This window comes from Eutrigla gurnardus (assembly GCF_963514095.1).
Source record: "Eutrigla gurnardus genome assembly, chromosome: 9".
In the NCBI taxonomy this organism is placed as follows: Eukaryota; Metazoa; Chordata; class Actinopteri; order Perciformes; family Triglidae; genus Eutrigla; species Eutrigla gurnardus.
In genome coordinates, this window is record NC_139923.1 from 6,118,985 (window position 1) to 6,138,261 (window position 19,277).

Genomic DNA, 19,277 nt, shown 5'->3' on the forward strand with positions numbered 1-19,277 from the left:
AGATGGAAAATAATGAAATGAATCGTTGGAGACCTACTACTACTGTATCTGTTTATCCACACTTTGCACTATATGTTCACTATACATAAATATATATATGTTCATCCACTACAGTATTTTATTTTACATGTATAATATTTTAATCTTATGTTCAAACGTTTGTATTCTGTTATGTCTTTTTACTGTTTTTTTCTCGTCCCTTGTAAAGAGCAGCGTGCTCCCATGCCGTTGTCCGGTCTGGGAGTTGTCTGTGTTTTTATCTTACAACTTTCACAGTGGCTTAAAAAAGTTCTTATCTCTGACTCAATAACAAAAACTCTGAACAAAATGTAAAGTGATCCCAGTATGTTTTAGTGCCACTTTAGTGTGAGTTTTAAACATATTTTGATGATAATCGGGATAATATTGTGAATCCAATGCCCACTCCTGCTCCTCCTGCACTGTGATTTTTTTCAGCTCTCGACAGCCAGAAAAAACTCTTAATTCACAGTATTCTACGCAGAATACACACCCAGCAAATACAGAATACACTCCCACTACACAGAATTAAAAAGAAATATGCTGGCCTCTGGGAAAACTTGCTTTGACAGAACATCTCTGCTGGTGACCTGTGTTACTTTTATTTATTTATTCATTCTCCACCGTGTTAGCTAACCTGGTCTATGCGTCTTGTAGCAGCGTTGATGGAGGGAGTCTGACTTCCGTCGCCTGCTCCACGTTGTGGTTGTACATAGTACGACAATAAAGACTTATAATGAACCAGTTGTGAAATCATCTTTTGTCACATTTCAGTCAGGTGGGATGTCCTAAAGGATTTTCTTTGTTCAACACATTTGAATCTTTGTATTGAGCGTCTGACAGATAGCACTGAGTGAAGTGCACCAATGTAAATCCGGTCCTACGCTCATCTGAAGACATTATCCACTGAAGTGAAGTCTAATAGAGAAGTCCCACGGGTGGTAATTATGTTTGAGCACAGATAACAAGGATTACATTTCATACTGGGATAATAACTATTAAAAAAAGTGTTTTCCAATTAATTAAACACACTGTCTTTAAGTAACCTCTGGACATTTGGCCCACGGGCTAAGCTAATTTATGAGCTACTGGGGGGAAAACAAACGAGTACTCCTTTCATGTGGAAACCTTCACAAAAGAGTCAGTACCACGGAGAATACGGGGAGAACATTTCCCTGAATATTCAACTTTGTACATGCAAATTGTTAACATAACTTTTTGATATGATGAAGCTGCACCACGGTGTCGTTTCAGGCCTACTGGGGGTCTCGACTCACTGATGATGAAAGAGTCATCTGAGCTTTTCCGAGCCATTACTTTATCCTGCAGGAAGCTCACAGTGTATTTAATATGAGGCTGAGGAGGAGCCTCTGGAGTATCATTACCAGCAGAGGAGAATAAGAGGTGCAGCGCTATAATGAAAGATGCTTAAAAAAGCGTGAAAATGCCATCCCATAATCTGCTCGACCCATCTGTAGAGGAGCAGCTTAAAACGCACCATTTCACCCGGCGGTGCAGTCATGCTCATGATGGGCTTTTAGGGCCTCCTTAAGGAGAATGTTTTCACATTACTCAGGCTTCATTACGTCAAATCAATATTCGTTTAGCATCGCAGGTTAGAAACTCCACCAAGAACCGTTCTGCTCAGGACAAATGTGAACACTTTTAATTTAATGGTGCTCCAGCAAAAAAAACTGCATCCTTTAAATAGGACAATCAGTTTATTTAAAATAGGGAGTCCACACAGCAGAAGGGGGATACGGTGGGGTCGACACCAGACTACTGTGGACTGCAATTTTGAAGCAAGTTCAGCATTTTGGCCGTTGCCATCTTGGTTTTTGGCTGTTCCATCTTGGTTTTTGGCTGCTCCATCTTGGTTTTTGGCTGTTCCATCTTGGTTTTTGACCATCGCCATCTTGGTTTTTGGCTGTCGCCATCTTGGTTTTTTGCTGTTCCATCTTGGTTTTTGGCCGTCGCCATCTTGATTTTTGGTCGTTGCCATCTTGGTTTTTGGCTGTTCCATCTTGGTTTTTGGCTGTTCCATCTTGGTTTTTGGTTGTTGCCATCTTGGTTTTTGGCTGTTCCATCTTGGTTTTTGGCTGTTCCATCTTGGTTTTTGGTTGTTGCCATCTTGGTTTTTGGCTGTTCCATCTTGGTTTTTGGCTGTCGCCATCTTGGTTTTTGGTTGTCGCCATCTTGGTTTTTGGTCGTTCCATGTTGTTATTGAGCATTGCAATCATGCTTTTTGGCCATCTTGCTTTTTGACTGTTACCTTTTGGGTTTTGGCTGTCACTATCTTGGTGTTTGTGCATAGCCGTCTTGGTTTTTGGCCGTCATCTTTTCTTTGTCGTATCGACATGTAGCAGTTGCAGCGACCTGTCAATCACAGATAGCCACGCCCTAAAGCATACCCAGCTTTATGGTCTATTTGACATTTTTCATTACTTTAAATGGTTGTCCAGAAGAGGAAAAAACGTCATCAGCAGCTGTCTTTAATGAAGACGATCACAGTTGAATTAAAAGATGGCACACAGCAGAAGGCAACCAACGGTGTCATCGTGGAAGCTAAACTAAATTAACTAGATGATATTCCTATATAACTAAACTGCACTCTCAGTTATATTTCCAGGGTAATATTTTTTTTTCTGGACCAAGCTGCTGTTTTAAAAAGTTTGAAACATGCGGTTAATTAACAAATCAAAACAAAACAGCAACACTACTTGGTGCCGTTTAGTAAAATCATCATTTTTTTTACTTTAAATGAACAAAACAAAAATGCAACAATATTTGGTTCTTGGGACAATAACACCAGTCTCCTGTGTCCTGTGTTTTTTGACCCGTCCACCACTTGACCCTCCTGCTCCCACAGACTCCAATTTGTGATACGGCAAATTAGATGTAAACCACAACAAAATAGGTTGCCCTCAAAACTTAATTCACAATACAATTTAGTTGTGTGCTGTCATTTTTACGAGACTAGGCCGCCTATTTGCTTTAAAGTTAGGCTATGTCGTCACGACCAAGATGGCGATGGCCAGAGGGATCCGCCCACTTTGAGCTTCACTCTTCAGAAATGTGTGACATCATGGAGACTACGTTCATATTTTGCACAGTCTATGCAAAATTAATCAGATCTTGTTGCTCCATGAATTGATCAAGCAAACACTCAACACACAAATCAATAATGAAGGATTATTAGCTGCAGCCGCTGCCAATATCACACAGAGACAAGCTGTGCAGACACGTCTGCCACCTGAAATAACTGCTGGAAAGTTTAGTAATCCGGACCAAAAGCAATCAATCAGTGAAGCTCTCACCTGGAGGTCCCTGCAGCAGCAGAACCTGGTCCTCAAACACCACCAGACCCCGGGTCCATGTGGAGGAGGGACGGCTTCACAAACACACCCAAACAGACGATGATGAAGAAGGAGACTCGGCGTACTCTCACTCTTCAGTCCTCCTTCAGACACGCTGCTCTTCTAATTATAGGACGCACAAATCAGATTAGACTGTGGCTGAGTGAGCCCGGCTTAATCACTGACCTGCTCGACCATACCACGTTAACCCAGAAGCACAGAACTATTGCACTGAGATCTCACCTGACGGAAGACAGGAGCTTCTTTAATTACACTATAATAACTTGAATCATCAATGAGAACGCAACAGCGTGGACAAATGTATAACTTTATAAGTTATGTCAAACTGCTCTAGCAGCAGTGACACATTATATATGAAATATGAAAAAAGTCAATGATCCGAATCAGGTTCATAGAGGCTAAGTCCCGCCCCTTCCAGTGTCCCCCATGGAACCTTATTTTGATAAAATGTGTACGGTAATCAATGATGAGAGACAAACCATTTTTGATCCTGTTTGAATTGTACCATGAATTACACATGTGGTGTTTGTCAATATAAAAGATCATTTTAAAATCAGGAAAGTCTCAGTGTGTCGTATGGTTTATTGTAGTATCATTTAGTTTCATGTGAAACCGCTACATCTCTCGTCTCACACAACGTACGTCACCAACACGGCCTGTCAAGTAACATATAAAATAGGAAAAACACAAACAAATATTAAAAACATGTTTACAATATACAAAGAGAAAGACAATAGATCTATCTCACATAGTGGACAGCTGTGTTGATGCACACATCAAGACCAGGAAAAACATCTAGTATATAAATCAAGTCAATTTGGAAGTTTCCGACAAGGATGCATTCAGTGATCTCAACTATGTTAGATCACAAGAGCAGAAGTATTGACGTGATGGCCCACCCTCACTGCTCGGCTTAATGTCTACCTGAGCAGTGTGTGTTGTTATCAGAGCTTCTCTTCTCTTTGTTGACACAGCCAACAGCATGCGCTTTGAGTGCATGTTAACATGCACTGCTAGCTCATGGCCGTCGCTCTGCTCGTATACAGGTGGCAACTTCTGGTTCTGAAAAGTGAAGCCAATGCTGAAGGGCCATAAATTTGCATTGTCTCTGCTGGCCATCAGCGGGCGACATCTCTTGTTGCAGAAATAAGTCAGATCAAGTCAATGAGAATGACCCTACTCCTACCTTAATTATGTGGGGTTCCTCAAGGCTCCATTCTTAGGCTACTTTTGTTCAATATCTACATGCTCCCCCTAGCTCAGATTATGGAGTATAACAACATCTCTTATGAAACATATGCGGATGAAACACAACTCTATATTACAGTGTCACCAAATGACTACAGTCCCTTATGTTCACTGAGATAGTGTATCCAACAAATCAATGTGTGGATGAGCCAGACTTTCCTCAAGCTCAATGCAGAGAAGACACAAGTCATTGTTTTTGGTCCCAGATATGCAAGGTTGGAGGTCAACTTGACTCAGTGACACTGAAAACTACAGACAAAGTCAAAAATCTTGGTACAATGTAGGGTTGCACATCTCTCCTTTTATTACAGACTGATTCGATTCCAATCGATTCCATACAGTGTAAGAACGATACGATTTGATTCTACGGTTAATATTTGTTGTAGATATATTATAAAAAATAAAGAAGCCAATTCTATGAAAGTGACAGTACAATAGTTTCTATTCAGATATGTAAAATACGACATATCCCCAAACATTGTGGCTGTATGGCACTGGCAAAAAAAAAAAAAAAAAAACAGAACAACAAAATCACATGTCAATGTATTTATTTTTAGACATGGACCAAAAAAAAGTCTGATTTGTTGGATGGCGGTCACAGGACAGTGTCGTGGACGCACCCGTGCTGCGGCCGCCTTTTGTGGCGCAAGTTGAGACACAAGCGATTGACATTCAAAGCCATCCGTCTCTCACGTGCGGTCGTGGAGTGCCTGCGGTCACACGGCAGCGTCGCAGCCGCCTACCTGTGCTGCGCCCGCCTCTCCACCTCCACCTACTCCATGTTCCATGTTGTCCCTTGTTTATCACTCATACCAGCTAGCCAGCTACGGCGTTTCGCTGGCAGCTTCAGCCCTCGCGTTGTTTTAGAGACGCTGGTGTAATGCCGCCAACCGCTTCAAAGTCTCGCGATACCCGATCCATGACTCTATAACCAATAGGAATTCATTGATAATTTGTATCGGTATGTATGAGGAGGCTGCTACCGATGCAGCCGTATCTCTCACTTGTTGAACCGAATATCCGGTCGCATCGGTTTATCGTTCACAACCCTAGTACAATGATGGACTCAGAGCTGAATTTCAACAGCCACTTATACACGATTACTAAATCAACCATTAACACCTTAAAAACAGAGTAAGAATGTCGAAACAAGACACACTTGTTAATGCATTAATTTTCAGTGGCTTAGATTATTGTAATCTGTCTTTACAGGTCTTAGTAAAAACAAGCATGCGGCTGCAGCTCATCCAGAATGCTTCTGCCAGAGTCCTGACCAACAGGAAGATGGACCATCTCACACCTGGCCTTAAATCACCACACTGCCTTCCTAGGTGTAAAAGGCTAGAGGATAGACTAAAAGGATTTTATAGTAAATCCTGTTAAAAGGCACTGAATGGTCTCGGGCCTAAATACATCTCAGTAACTTGTTTGCTATAAAGCATCCGGACCCCTCAGGTAATCTGGGACAGGTTCACCCAGGATCCAGAACCAGCAGGGGGAAGCAGCATTTAGTTTCTATGCTCCCACCTGTGTAACAACTCCATGAACAACCCGTCTCCAACTAAAGTTTTAAACACGTGGTTAACAAATGTTTGTGGACAGTTCCACCACCCACACCTACTCCCTACGTGGACTACTACAGATTTGTAAAACATCAAGAGCAAACGTAATCCACAAAAAAAAAAAAAAACACGTTCCCCTTTACGCGTACCCTCACATTTTTCCGTAATGTGGAAATGTAATTGTTAGGAGACCAGGCTGCACCCACCCTCCGGTTCCCCCTCAAGTAAACTCTGTTAGCTGCTAGCTGTGGGCTCAGCCTTCACCATGTTGAGAGCCTTTGAGAGACAATCAAAATGCTCATATCTTGCACATTTAATCAAATAAGTAAACAAACATTTGTGTGTTTGATGTGCCAGTTTAAAGACGCACCTGATGATGTTTGGTCAGGGGAAAGTATAACTAATTATTGGGCAATTATTGTATACTATAAACAAGTCTCCCCTCCCCCTCGCTCTCTCCTCCCTCTCCCCCCCCCCTCTCTCTCTCTCTCTCTCTCTCTCTCTCTCTCTCTCTCTCTCTCTCTCTCTCTCTCAGTCAGTCTCAGTCAGTCGTGTTGCGTTCAGTTGAGTAGCAGCGGAAGTAGAAAACTTGCAGTAGAAACACACAAACTGAACTCAGCAGCACCTGCGATGCTCCTGGATGCTCCTCCGGTTTTAAACCTCCGCTTCTCCCTCCTTTTCTTCTTCTTCTTCTTCCTCTATCGTCTCGGGGAAACGCGCGCTGCGGCTCTCCGATGTGAATTCCCCCGTGCGTAATAGTCCGGCTCCGTGCGCGCCGTCATGGCTTATCCTCAGGGTTTCCTCTTCCAGCCGTCCGTGTCCCTGGCTCTGCACTGCTGCCCGTCCTTCAGCTCCGGGGTCATCTTAGGACCGAGGACCGAGGAGCTCGGCCGCTCCTCTTCGGGCTCAGCCTTCGCTCCGTACTCGGGATCGGCGACCTCTCCCGGATTCAACTCACACCTCCCGTACGGCGGGGAGCCCCGGGCCGCCGCCACGCTCGGCTCGTTTGTGGTGAGTGTCCGCACCGGAGTGGGTCGGTCCGGCTGGAGAGGGAGTGAGTTCTGGTTCTGGGACTCTAGATGGTGATCAAGTGTCACTTCTGCTGCGTCAAAGTTCATTTTAAAGTGGAGTGTTAGTGTCAAATAATGACAATGAATCATCAGGGACATGTTTTATGTTTACATCCTCGCGCCATCACTTATTAAACGTCTTTATGATTTCAGGTTTGGACATGTTGGTGAAAATATTAAAAGGAAAACTAAAATCCGCCAACTTCATTTCAGATGATAGTTTTTTGCTTTTCAAATTAAGATGATAAAAAAAATCCCATTTCAGTTTTTGTTGCTCATTATTTTGTCGAATAAATTTAATTTGTTGAAGGATGTGTTGTGAGATTTAAAAAAAATATATATAATGTATTCAAGAATGATCTGAAACAATTGAATCAATGTTGAATGTGTGAATTTAATCTAATAACTGAAAATAATGTTCAGGGTTGCAGATTGAAAGATGTAAGTGAGACACAGAAGAATATATATTATAATGTGGAATAATGAAAGAAAAGCATTTTTAATTACATTAATTAAGGAAAGGCTGAACAAATATTGTTAAATTGTTATTAATGTAATTTAAAGACATGAGAAGAAATTGACATAATAATACTGTGAATTAAAGACAGAAGAAGAAACATAATCATTTGAATGAAAGATAGTATTAGAAACATAAACATAATAATTATTAAATAAATATACCAGTATGAGTAAAAGGCATAAGAAGAAACAATAATGTGAATAAAAACAAGAATAAACAATACTAATGTAAATCACAGACGCAAGAATAAACAATAATAATGTGAATTAAAAACAGAAGAAACAATAATTATGTGAATTAAAGACACAAGAAGAAACGATCATTTAAAATTAAAAGCACAAGAAGAAACGATAATTTAAAATTAAAAGCACAAGAAGAAATGATAATAATGTGAATTAAAAACAGAAGAAGAAATAATAATAATGTGAATTAAAAACAGTAGAAGAGAATAATCATGTGTATTAAAGACACAACATGAAGAAACACTCATTTGAATTGAAGGGGTTTCTGTCTGTGATGCAGACCGTCTGCCTGGTTCTGGATCAGAGCGCTGCTCTACAAATTAAATTCTGTTTGTGTGCTTTAATTAAACCTTTATTTAACCCGCCTCATTCAGATTAGGAATCTGTTTCACGATTCTGCTGCCAACAAAAACAAGCGAAGAAGAGCTCAGCTGGAAGGTCATGTTTAATGCCATCCCTTTCTGTTTCAGAGTCCGGGCTACGATCCATCCTCCAGCATCTCCGGCTCCTTAGACTACCACCCGTTTGGGGCCCTGGGGCCCTACCCGTACGGAGACCCCACCTACAGGAAGAACGCCACGCGGGACGCCACAGCCACACTGAAGGCCTGGCTCAGCGAGCACAGGAAGAACCCTTACCCCACCAAGGGGGAGAAGATCATGCTGGCCATCATCACTAAGATGACCCTCACCCAGGTGTCCACCTGGTTCGCCAACGCCCGGCGGAGGCTCAAGAAGGAGAACAAGATGACCTGGACGCCCAGGAACCGCAGCGAGGACGAGGAGGACGAGGACAACATTGACCTGGAGAGGAACGACGACGACGAGCCCATCAAGTCCAACGCCGACGACACGCAGACCAAGAGCGACGCCGGTGAGTGAGGGGAGCGAGATAGTCTGCTGCAGCAGCCATAGTGCTTTAATAAATCCCCTAATCAATAACATAATCAGTACTCTAATCATCCAGCCTTTAATCAATCACTTCAACATTTATTCAGTCAGTAATTTAATCAATCATTAAATCGATCTGTTGTATAATCGATCCACAATTTCATCCAGCCCTCCTTTAATGATTTTTCTGTCTGTTAATCGATCGTTCCTTTAATTGATCTGGCCATTAAACAACGCTTTAACTGATAGATCCTTTTATGAATCAATAATCGATCGGCCCTTTATTGCCCATTCTGTCTTTGAAACAATTGGTATGTTAACTGATTTGTAATCGATCCATCATTTGATGAAAATTTGGCCCTTTAACAATTAGTCCTTTAATTGATCTAGCTTTTACACAAGCATGCTTTAACCGATGGATCCTTTAATGAATCAATAATTGATCAGTCATTTAATGATCATTCTTTCCTTTCATCAATTGTCCGTTAATTGATCCAGCCTTTACACAATCCATGCTTTAACCGATCTGTCCATCCAGCAATTAATGAATTGTTTAGTAATTTCTTATTAACTGTGTTGATATTCTAATTCGTCTTCTACGTCTCAAATAAATCTCTTGTTTTTCAACGGCTGGACATATTTACTGTCACAGTTAAAACTGCTAATCGGTTAATCAAGAAATCGATCAAAACACGAACTAATAAACCAGAAGGCAACACTGATGGAATGTTGTGACCTGCACATACTGGTAGTTTTATATGATCAAACACATCTTTACTTCAGTAAAAGTACTATGAAGTACAAGTAAAACTCCTGCCCTGAACACATCAATCAATTAAAAAGATTTAAATATTATCAAGAAAATGTACTTTTACAGATCATATTTCATAAACTGATGGCTATATAAACAGTTCATTAATCTGTGGAGAAACTCAGATAAATGTGGTAAAAAGTAGCGTGACAAGGAAATAAAAGTACTTTAAATATATCTTTGGGTAATAAATCAAAGACGTTCAGCTGTTCATAGAAACAACAAGTAGTTTCTTTTGGATCTGAATCTCTATCCGTTTTACTGAAACCTAAAGAGGACAGATGGTGAATGTTTCGTAGAACTAGCCCTATAAATCATTATTAGTGATAATTATAATTCAATGTCACATCGGATCATGGCCTTTTCATTTACTTTTACTACCAGTGTTTTTCTTTTTGCAGCTAATGATTGGTCTAATTATTGAGTCTCTGTTAATTATTTCTAATAAACTCATTAGTCTGTCTGTTAATGTCAGAAAATGTGCTTCAAATGTCTCATTTTACCTGAGACGGAATCAGAAGCATCATTTACATTTAAAAAATCTGGAAAAAGATGTTTAAAAATGTCTTAAAATCAATGATTATCAAAAAAGATAAATCTTCTATCAATAACGTAGTTTTGTTTAGTTTGTGTTTGTTTGTTGAATATGTGTAAAAGTGTGTCAGTAGTTTTAAGATCCAATCTATTGATTTTTGTGTGTGTGTGTGTGTGTGTGTGTGTGTGCAGCTGCTCGTCTTCCTGCCTCTGTGGGGACCTCCTGTGTGTTGGTGTACAGAGAGGACAGCGGCAGCAGCAGTGACACCGACCGGAGCTGCACCGATCCAGATTTCAAAGAATCGGGGGACAGGAGGCTGTCTCTGGTCCCAGACCCCGTCTCCACAGGGGCCTCTCCCCAGAATGCACTGCAGGGGACGGTCAGAGTGTTGGAGCCGGAGGGACTGCCAAGCCCACCGTCTCAACATGTTGACTCCTGCAGTGCCATCCAGGGGCCGAACCCGGCCCCTAAACCCAAACTGTGGTCCCTGGCTGAGATTGCCACCTCTTCGGATAAAAGTAAAGGATCTAGTGACTCTTCCCCAGCCCCCCCCACATCCGCGTCCCGGACCTTGTTCCCACACAGCCCCGCCCTGCCACGACACCTGTACTACAGCTCCCCCTTCATCCCCGGATACTCCAGCTATGGCCCTCTGGGGACCTTGCACGGCGGCCCCGGCTCACACTTAAACGGATTACACCAGACGATGCTGCAGAGAGCCGAGGCCGCCACCAGAGACTGCAAACTACGCAGTCAGAGCCAGCTGGACCTGCAAGAACTCAAGAAAGGCATGACGAACGTGTAGACCTGGACCTTTAAACACTTTATTTACTGGGACCAGCGAACCTGGAACAGTGATTCTCCTCTGAAAGGTCCTGGAAAACTTTATTCACCACAGATAACAGGCCCCGCAGAGGCCTCTGACTTTCATTTAAAAACACAAATATTCAATTTTAGACAGTTTTTCTATGTTGATAAGATGTAATCTTTGTAGTGCGTTTCTGCACAGAACATGAAGTATCATTAAAAGCTAGTTTTATTAATACGGAACTGACCTGACATTTGTCAATGGATATTACGCTTAATATACGTTCTTATTCACCTCAAATCAAGGCTCAGGAAAAACAGAAGCTCTTTAATTTCCAGAAAAAACCATCAGCTGCAGAGTTTAAGGAGAGAAAACGGAGCGTCTCTCCTTCTCTAAATTGTTCATAAAATTCATAAAACATGAAACACATGTTGATATTATTCAGTGTGACTTCCACAAAAAACGTCAATGACAAACAAAGAATCATCACATTCATGTCTTTTAAACCTATATTGGATAAAAAGCAAACTGCAGTTAATGTTAGACGCATTAAAATGTCTCTTGGCTGATAGTCGATGACGTTCATTATGAAATGTTTCAGCTACAGCAGTTAGCATTACCAATAACCTATTATTAGCTAACAGTAAAAAGTGATTGATATCAATCAATCAGGTTACAAACAGTAACTCTGGATTACAGGCTGCAAAGTTTCCTACCATCCCTTGTGTGGGAAGGCAATCCAGCGGGAATGCAGACTCTGCCACTGACTATTTAAAGAGGATATATAGAGAAAATAATTGTTAATAATGTGATTTGATTTAATACGAAGTTTTAGGGTTTAAACGAATAGCCTTTGATTGGTTTAAAATCAATCCACTCATTTTCTCACACTTGAGGTCCCATTCATTTAAGTAATGATGTCATGAGGAATTATTGTTTTTTACTACTGGGAAGTACTGAAAAATGCTAGATAATATGTATTATTATTATTGTTATTATTAATATAGGTCATATCATCCAATGCAAGTGTGCCCATGAAAAAAAGCACTAAATGCCATTCCACGTAAGATTAAAAATAATATTATTTAAAAGTTTATTTGTATTACTCCATTCTATAACAATGTTTACAAAGTGCTTCACAGGGTTAAAACAGGAGAATCAGGAAAGTGTCAATCACAAAACAATAAAAAACAATAGATAATTAAAACAATAAAACGAATGGTGTGGGAAAGGGGAGACAGAAGGATCACAGAAAGCCTGTACCATAAAAGTGTTTTAAGAAGAGTGTTGGAGACTCATCCAATGCTCCAACACTTTTATTATTATGTTTCCTCATAAATCACGGTTTTGTCTGATTAATTGATCAATGAATACACAGACATTTAATCTCAAATCAACATTTTCTGGTTTCTGCTTCCAAAAAGCAAGCTTCTTTGGTCATCTCAACCATTTATAGATTAAAAAAAGTTTGAAGGCCCCAAAAATGGATTCATGATTAATTTCCTGAAGTGCTTCACATTAAATGACAAAGTAAATAAATAAAATAGAGGCACAGTATAGAAATAAATAAAATAAGATTTGCAATGTAAATCTTTTTAATTCACAGTGTCACTGTTTTATGTACCAGTTCATGTTGGTAGAAGATGTGAAGTAAGAGAAGAAGGTAACAAAGTTTTTTTCTGGTGTCATCATCGTTAAATGGAACGGGAAGTTGGTCAGTCTGTCTGCTTAACTGACAACTGCACAATTTGCAGTTGAAAAAAGGTAATAAATCACAATATATACTATCACAATATTCAGCATATCCATATATAAAATCTGACTCAAGAATTGTAATCATATCATATCATGGGGACTCTGGTGATTTACACAACTAGTAAAAGTACAGAAGTTTTCCGCTAAATGACATTATCAGATGTTAAAGTCCTCATCGTGCAGAACTTCTATTTGTTTTATGTAACATGTTATTGAGCGTTTATCAGCTGTGTATTTTAATGTGAGTTGATGGAGCTGGTATTAACTATTTTATATTGTGTGACTTGAACACATCTGACAGTCTAGTTGGATCATTTCAACAGAGCTCAACTGGTTTCCAGAACATTCAGTTAGAAATGAGTGAGAATCAGGCAGCAAAGTGAAGCCGAACCTGAAGTGCCTTAAACTTGCATTGTCTCTACAAGCCACCAGGGGGCGACTGCTCTGATCACGAAAAGAAGTCTGATTGTATAGAAGTCTGTGAGGAAAATGACCCAAATCCTAACTTGATTTATTTCTCAGTAAACATTGTAAACATGAGTTTATGATCTCAATCTCTAGTTTCCACCCAGCAGTGCCGCTAGCGTTTTTAGGCCCTATGAAAGAATCACCACTTACAGCCTATACACGTCGCTCATTTGCGGTACAAATATGGTCACTTCCTTCACTGGTTGCAAGATGGCACCGTCGCCAAAATGTCTAAATCTAGATTTCAAACGGTAGTCCACAAACCAATGTGTGGCTTCAAGATGACTATGTTCACTTCTTATTTAATTTCTATGGTGAAAATCTTAAAAAAAGAGAGAATTCAGGATTGCTGCTCAATAATCAGGACAATGTTGATGACAAATTATCATTATATTTCTTTACTTCCAGTCAGTAGCTACAAAATACTCAATAGTCCAAAATACCAAATACTGGACACATTTAGACTACGTTCAGACTGCAGAAAAGCCCATTTGTTTCTCAAATCACATCTTAAAGACACCGTCCGCAATTTAATTTGCAATTGATGAGATCGGATTTGTGCATCCAGATATCCATCTGCATGGTTGCTGTGGTAATGTCGTCAGCTGCCCTTGTGACGTGGCTTTCTAACTCAGAAGCATCAGAAATGGAGGTCCATCGTTTCACCTCCAAACGATCACACTGCCATGAGGCAATGCAGAGATTCTCCGTTAGACCACTCAAACTCAGTGACGCAAAAGACTCCTTGAAATCCGATTTGACTACAAAATTGAAACAAAACAAACAAAAGCAACACAATTACTTGGTTCTAAAGCACAGAAACACAACATCTCATGCGGGACCATTTGTGTTTATTTGCAGGATCATATATGTTTATTTGCGTCACCGGCTAGACGTGCCTGGAGAGGAGGCAGAGCTTACCTCGATGGAGACACCAACAAGGTTTCTGGTTTTTGGTTGAAATAACCTCTATTGCTGCTTTGTACATGTTGTGGATTCCCAGATACGCCGGGAAACCAAACGTCGTCCTGTCTGAGTGCATGACATCATCCAGAGGTGCTCAGTGAACTTCATACTATTCACTGGATCTAGGAAGACACTCGTCAGCTGGTTTACCACAGTGAGTTGAACCCACAATAAACTATTTTGTTGTAAAAAAAAGTCTGAAATCATGCTTTGTTAGGTCTGTCTGCAAGAACAACTTTTAAAATGCTTGTTTTCTGAATAGAGTCTGGATTCATGGGAGCCAAGCTATGCTAACATTGTAGTTTCTCCATCAACGCTCCAAATAAGGTAATCTAGACATAAATCCAGCAGAGACCTTGTTGTTTGGACCACAGACAGTCTCTGGTTCCTCCACATAGTCTGGTCCGGTCTCTGGACTAATATGAGCTACTATCGTAGACCTCTGGGGGACCACAGACACAGGAGACAACATTTCTGATTGGCAATCTCAATGTTGTCATTTGAAAGTGTCATTTGAATTTCTCGCTCAAGTTGAAATATTTCCAGTCACACGAATAAGCGTCATTTGTTGCGTTCATGCCACCTAGCACAAATGAGCGTCTTAGTCGCTCCTTTGCATTGACTTTTTTTGTAATCTTTTCTCAGAGGCGGAGTTGACATGAAGCTGGCCGTCGTAGGACAACATTTAGGATGTAAACCTAAAGAAAGATATCTTGTCTTACAAGTTTCATCTCTAATAACATGTAGAGCAGCAGGTCTTTGTAACAACAGCAGCACGTCTCGTACACAGAGTCGATGACGTGAGGCCAGTAGGTAGCTTTAATCTGCCTTTTGAGCTCCAACAGCTGGAGGAAGAAGCTGGAAGCTGTTCAACTTAAGAGGCTTATATTTCTCACATTCCTTACATCTCTTACATTTTCATGGGGCATCTCCGAGGAATTAATTGTGTAAATTTCAGATGGAGTAGCTTTTTCTGAAGCGGGCGGATTTGATCCTGATCCCACAACAAACAGGAAACGTGTTCACTCGCCACACTAACATGTTTAACGGGCTCCATGTTTCATGCTCAGGAGGAGGAAGAGGAGGAAGAGGGTGCCGAGAGCCCTGTGGATACAGTTTTTATTCATGTTCATCCAGTGGCTGGAAATGTACTCAGGAAACTCACCACATTGATAATTGTTAGTAATGTCAGACAGCCCATCTTCTTCTACATAACCAGTCAAATAGAGAAGGAGGATCCATAATGCTTTGTGGTTTTTGCACTCACATCTACTACAGAACTGTCACTTTCTGGCACCAGTTTGGCTCCGCCCACAAAAAAATGTCCTCGCTTACAAACATAAAAAATGTCAAGAGAATAAAACTCAGCTGGTTATGTCTCCAGGAAGTCTGAGAAGCAACATTTTTCAGGTGTAAAATTTTCATTTCATGTTAAATCTCCAGTTTAGATTGAGTTTCTGGTTTTACTGCAGCCTGGAAGGAGATATTTTGTGACAAAACTGCATTTTACTGAAGTAACTAACAAAGAAGTGGCACATGCAATGGCTTCATATCAAGGTTCACAGACCATTACTAAAAGTAATAAAGTACTGGCTGTAAAACCATGCTGCCAAACTAAAAAAACTATTCAGAAATAATAAAAAATAATTTGACATGTATCATCAACTGATCTGAAATCATGAAAGCGGTTACATTTAATCTTCACATGAAAATGGACATTTAATCAACTACATTTTATTTTTAACTAGGGCCGGGACTCGATTAAAAAAAATATATAATTAATTAGAGGCTTTGTAATTAATTAATCGAAATTGATCGCATTTCATTCGCATATAAATATTTGACCTGAGAACAGTGAGAAGTAATTTTTTACATGCATTTTATACATAAATATTGTTTATTTTTGTTCAACCAAGTCCAACAGACCAGTGCAATTTTTGCCATTAAGTGTAGCGATAGCATATTTAGAAATATAGTACAATTCCGAAATTCAGGTAGCCTATAGGTAGGTAGACCTTCTGTAAACTATAACACTTTGTTTTTTTAAGTAAAACACAATACTTTCAAGTACATTCAGAACATTATAAACCCTGACTATTGGAAAACATCTCTCTGTTGGCGAGGGTTAACCCTCTGACGCTAGCTGCTATATGTTTTGCATTGTGTGTGTGTGTGTGTGTGTGTGTGTGTGTGTGTGTGTGTGTGTGTGTGTGTGTGTGTGTGTGTGTGTGTGTGTGTGTGTGTGTGTATTTGTCCGTTAATGACTTTTGGACATCCAGTGAATGAACAGTCTCCTCTAACCACCAACCAACCCAATATTGATTAAAAGAGAATCACAAGAATCACAGGCTGCCTTCACTATATTACACTATATATATTATTACACAATCAGCAGCAGCTTGTAAGTCTCAAGATGTCATTGATGTATTTAAATATTGAGTCCTTTAAAGAGAAGATCAGGGTGTAAAAATATCAGCGAGTATTTGAAACTCTGTTGTTCATCCTTTAAATTTAACCATCCCAATGTCACAAGATTTATACTTGTTCTGCAGTTTCAATTATTGTCATGATGGGAAAATCATAATCGATGTTTATGGTGTATTTTATGTTTTTACTATATTCTGGCTGACTCAATGCTGAGGAAACGACCTTAAGTTACATCAATACATAAAAAGGTAAAGGTTTGAATCGTATGATGACTTGAGATCTCAGTTTTGTTTTTGTTTTTTTATTGTATATATTTCATTTGGGATATTTTAGATATTTTGTATGGATTTAATGTTTTTATGGTATAATTTATATTTGTGTATGTTTTTATTTTATGGTTAATTTTATATTTTTGTCAGTATTTTATGTTTTTGGTGTTTTTATATACAGTATATCTTATGTTCTCTGAGTTCTTCCTCCTGGTTTGAAGCAAGAGCTGATGTTGTTTTTGATGTATTTCCATGCACCAAACAGAATTCAGCAACATTTGATGTTTTGCTCTTTTTGACAGATTTTATCAGACTCTTTATTAATAATAACTAAGATGTCAGACTTCAAATTAGTCAGGGATATTTAATGTTTTAGAGAAACAGATATGAACCAAGATGTCAGGAGCTTTAACACAATCACAAGACTTCGACATGTTATATCAACAGACAGCAGAAATCACATTACTTGAAAATAAAATGGATTATTTTGGATTTTTTCACAGCTACTGCTGAAGGAAGGGAGGATTACTTGAAGGATTTCTTCCATCTCAAAACCAAAATATTCAAACAATGACACGTGACATGAATTGTTTCACATAAAAAATAAAAAATGAAGTTAAAGATGAGGAGGATGAAGAAATAATGAGACGTGGTTTTACTGGTGTTAACATACAGTGTTTCTGAGTGAGCTGTAGAAAATAACTGAACTTACCCGTTTGGATTCTCACAAACACAACATGTCACGCCTCCTCCCCCATCTCCTCTCCAGTCTGCTCCCTGCTTCCAGCTGTGTGTTGACACCGAGCTAAACGCTGTCAGACAGCAGCGGGCGCGGCGGCGAGCAGCGAGGAGCCAAGCCTCGGGCCTTCTAACCCCCAGGACTGGCAGATGTCGCGCTGCTTCACCCCACCACCACCAGCCACAACAGCTGGGCTCACAGGCAGACCAGCAGACAGCTCCCAGTCATGTGCTGTCCCTCAAAATACACCAGTGTCCCCAGTGACTCAACCAGTCTGCTGTTTGACCTGCAGTATAAAGCGTCCTCTCATGAAGGTGTTTAACATCAGTCACACCGGTCCGTCTGCAGCAGCAGGAACAACATCGAGCTGGAAAATGAAAAGTCTCTGCTCTAAATGTAAAAGCAGAATGCTTCTTTCTCCAAAACAACACGTTAATATATCGAGGTGTCATTTCCAGCTGCCAGCGCAAACAATGATGAACGACAGAAAAGAGTGTGAACACGTTTCTCGGGGTCGTGACTGCGGTGCGTTCGGGGATCTTTAATCAGGTTCATCAGCTCTCTTAATGCAGAAGAGTTAAATACAGATCAAGTTAACAATGTTTTCAAGAGCAGCGACATGATCTCAGAGGCACCGATGACTGATCATTTGTTTTTAACGATGTTTAAACACAAGGGTTTGTCTTTTTTATATTATGTTGGTAAAAACCTGTTCACAGACGCACGTGAGCTGTAAGTGATGCTGTAAATGTGTAGAATTAGAAAATAATATAGACCAGGTCGTAGTGAGAAGAATGTGTCTGAAGCAAGATGAGCAATAATGAAAGAACTAGGTCTTAAATCAAATGCGAATTAACATATAAAGAAAAATAGAAACGTGGACTGTTAAAGAGAACTGACTTAATCGGGACTACAAGTTTAAATTTAACATTTGTTGTGATGTGAAACTTCACAATGAGGTCATGAAAACACGGTTCTCGTGTTTTATTCACAGCACTCTAAGCAGCTTCAGCTGGGTTTGCTTTGCATGGAGCGCCCCCTGCTGTCCCTCGTTTATTAATGTGTTCAAGTCAGAAAAGGTCTGCTGCCAATCATTTAAGGAACTTGACATGGTGATTGGTGCAAAACTATAAACACAGCACAACAATATAAGACAAAATAATATAAAAACAATATACAAGAACAATTTAAAGCATGTACGTTATTAAAGAAGGCATGGGACAATATGAAAGTTCTGTGTCTGATTATCCTGAACAAAATACATGTGCTTCACAATATTATCCCGATTATCATCAAAATATGCTTAAACTCTTAAAATGACACTGTAACATACTGGAATCACTTAACATTTTGTAAAAAAATTATATATTTTCATTGCATCACAGATAAGACACATATTTTAAGTGAACATCAGTATTGTAAATAAGAAATTGTTCTTAATGTTTTATCTGGAAAAATAAAGGTTTAATAATAAATAAATAAAAAACATCCTTTTTACTGAAACACAATCAAATAATCTTAAATAAGGTCTCCACCTATACAGTTTATACAGCTCCTTTATCGTCATCTATT

General features: G+C 39.7%; 2 protein-coding genes across 3 annotated transcripts in view; one reads left to right on the forward strand and one right to left on the reverse strand.

Moving 5' to 3' along the window:
• Positions 1–3,480, reverse strand: part of LOC311018991 (uncharacterized protein) — a 41,821-nt gene extending 38,341 nt beyond the window's left edge. For both annotated transcript variants that reach the window (XM_084018132.1, XM_084018133.1), the window contains exon 1: positions 3,336–3,480. The gene's annotated coding sequence lies outside the window, so the exon portion shown is untranslated. The remainder of the gene's footprint in view (positions 1–3,335) is intronic.
• Positions 3,481–6,759: 3,279 nt separating this feature from the next.
• irx5b (iroquois homeobox 5b) lies at positions 6,760–11,316 on the forward strand. The gene is made up of 3 exons (XM_084018131.1): positions 6,760–7,216; positions 8,508–8,910; positions 10,465–11,316. The coding sequence occupies exons 1-3, from the start codon at positions 6,986–6,988 to the stop codon at positions 11,076–11,078; spliced, it is 1,248 nt and encodes a 415-aa protein (XP_083874257.1). The 5' UTR covers positions 6,760–6,985; the 3' UTR covers positions 11,079–11,316.
• Positions 11,317–19,277: the final 7,961 nt, after the last annotated feature.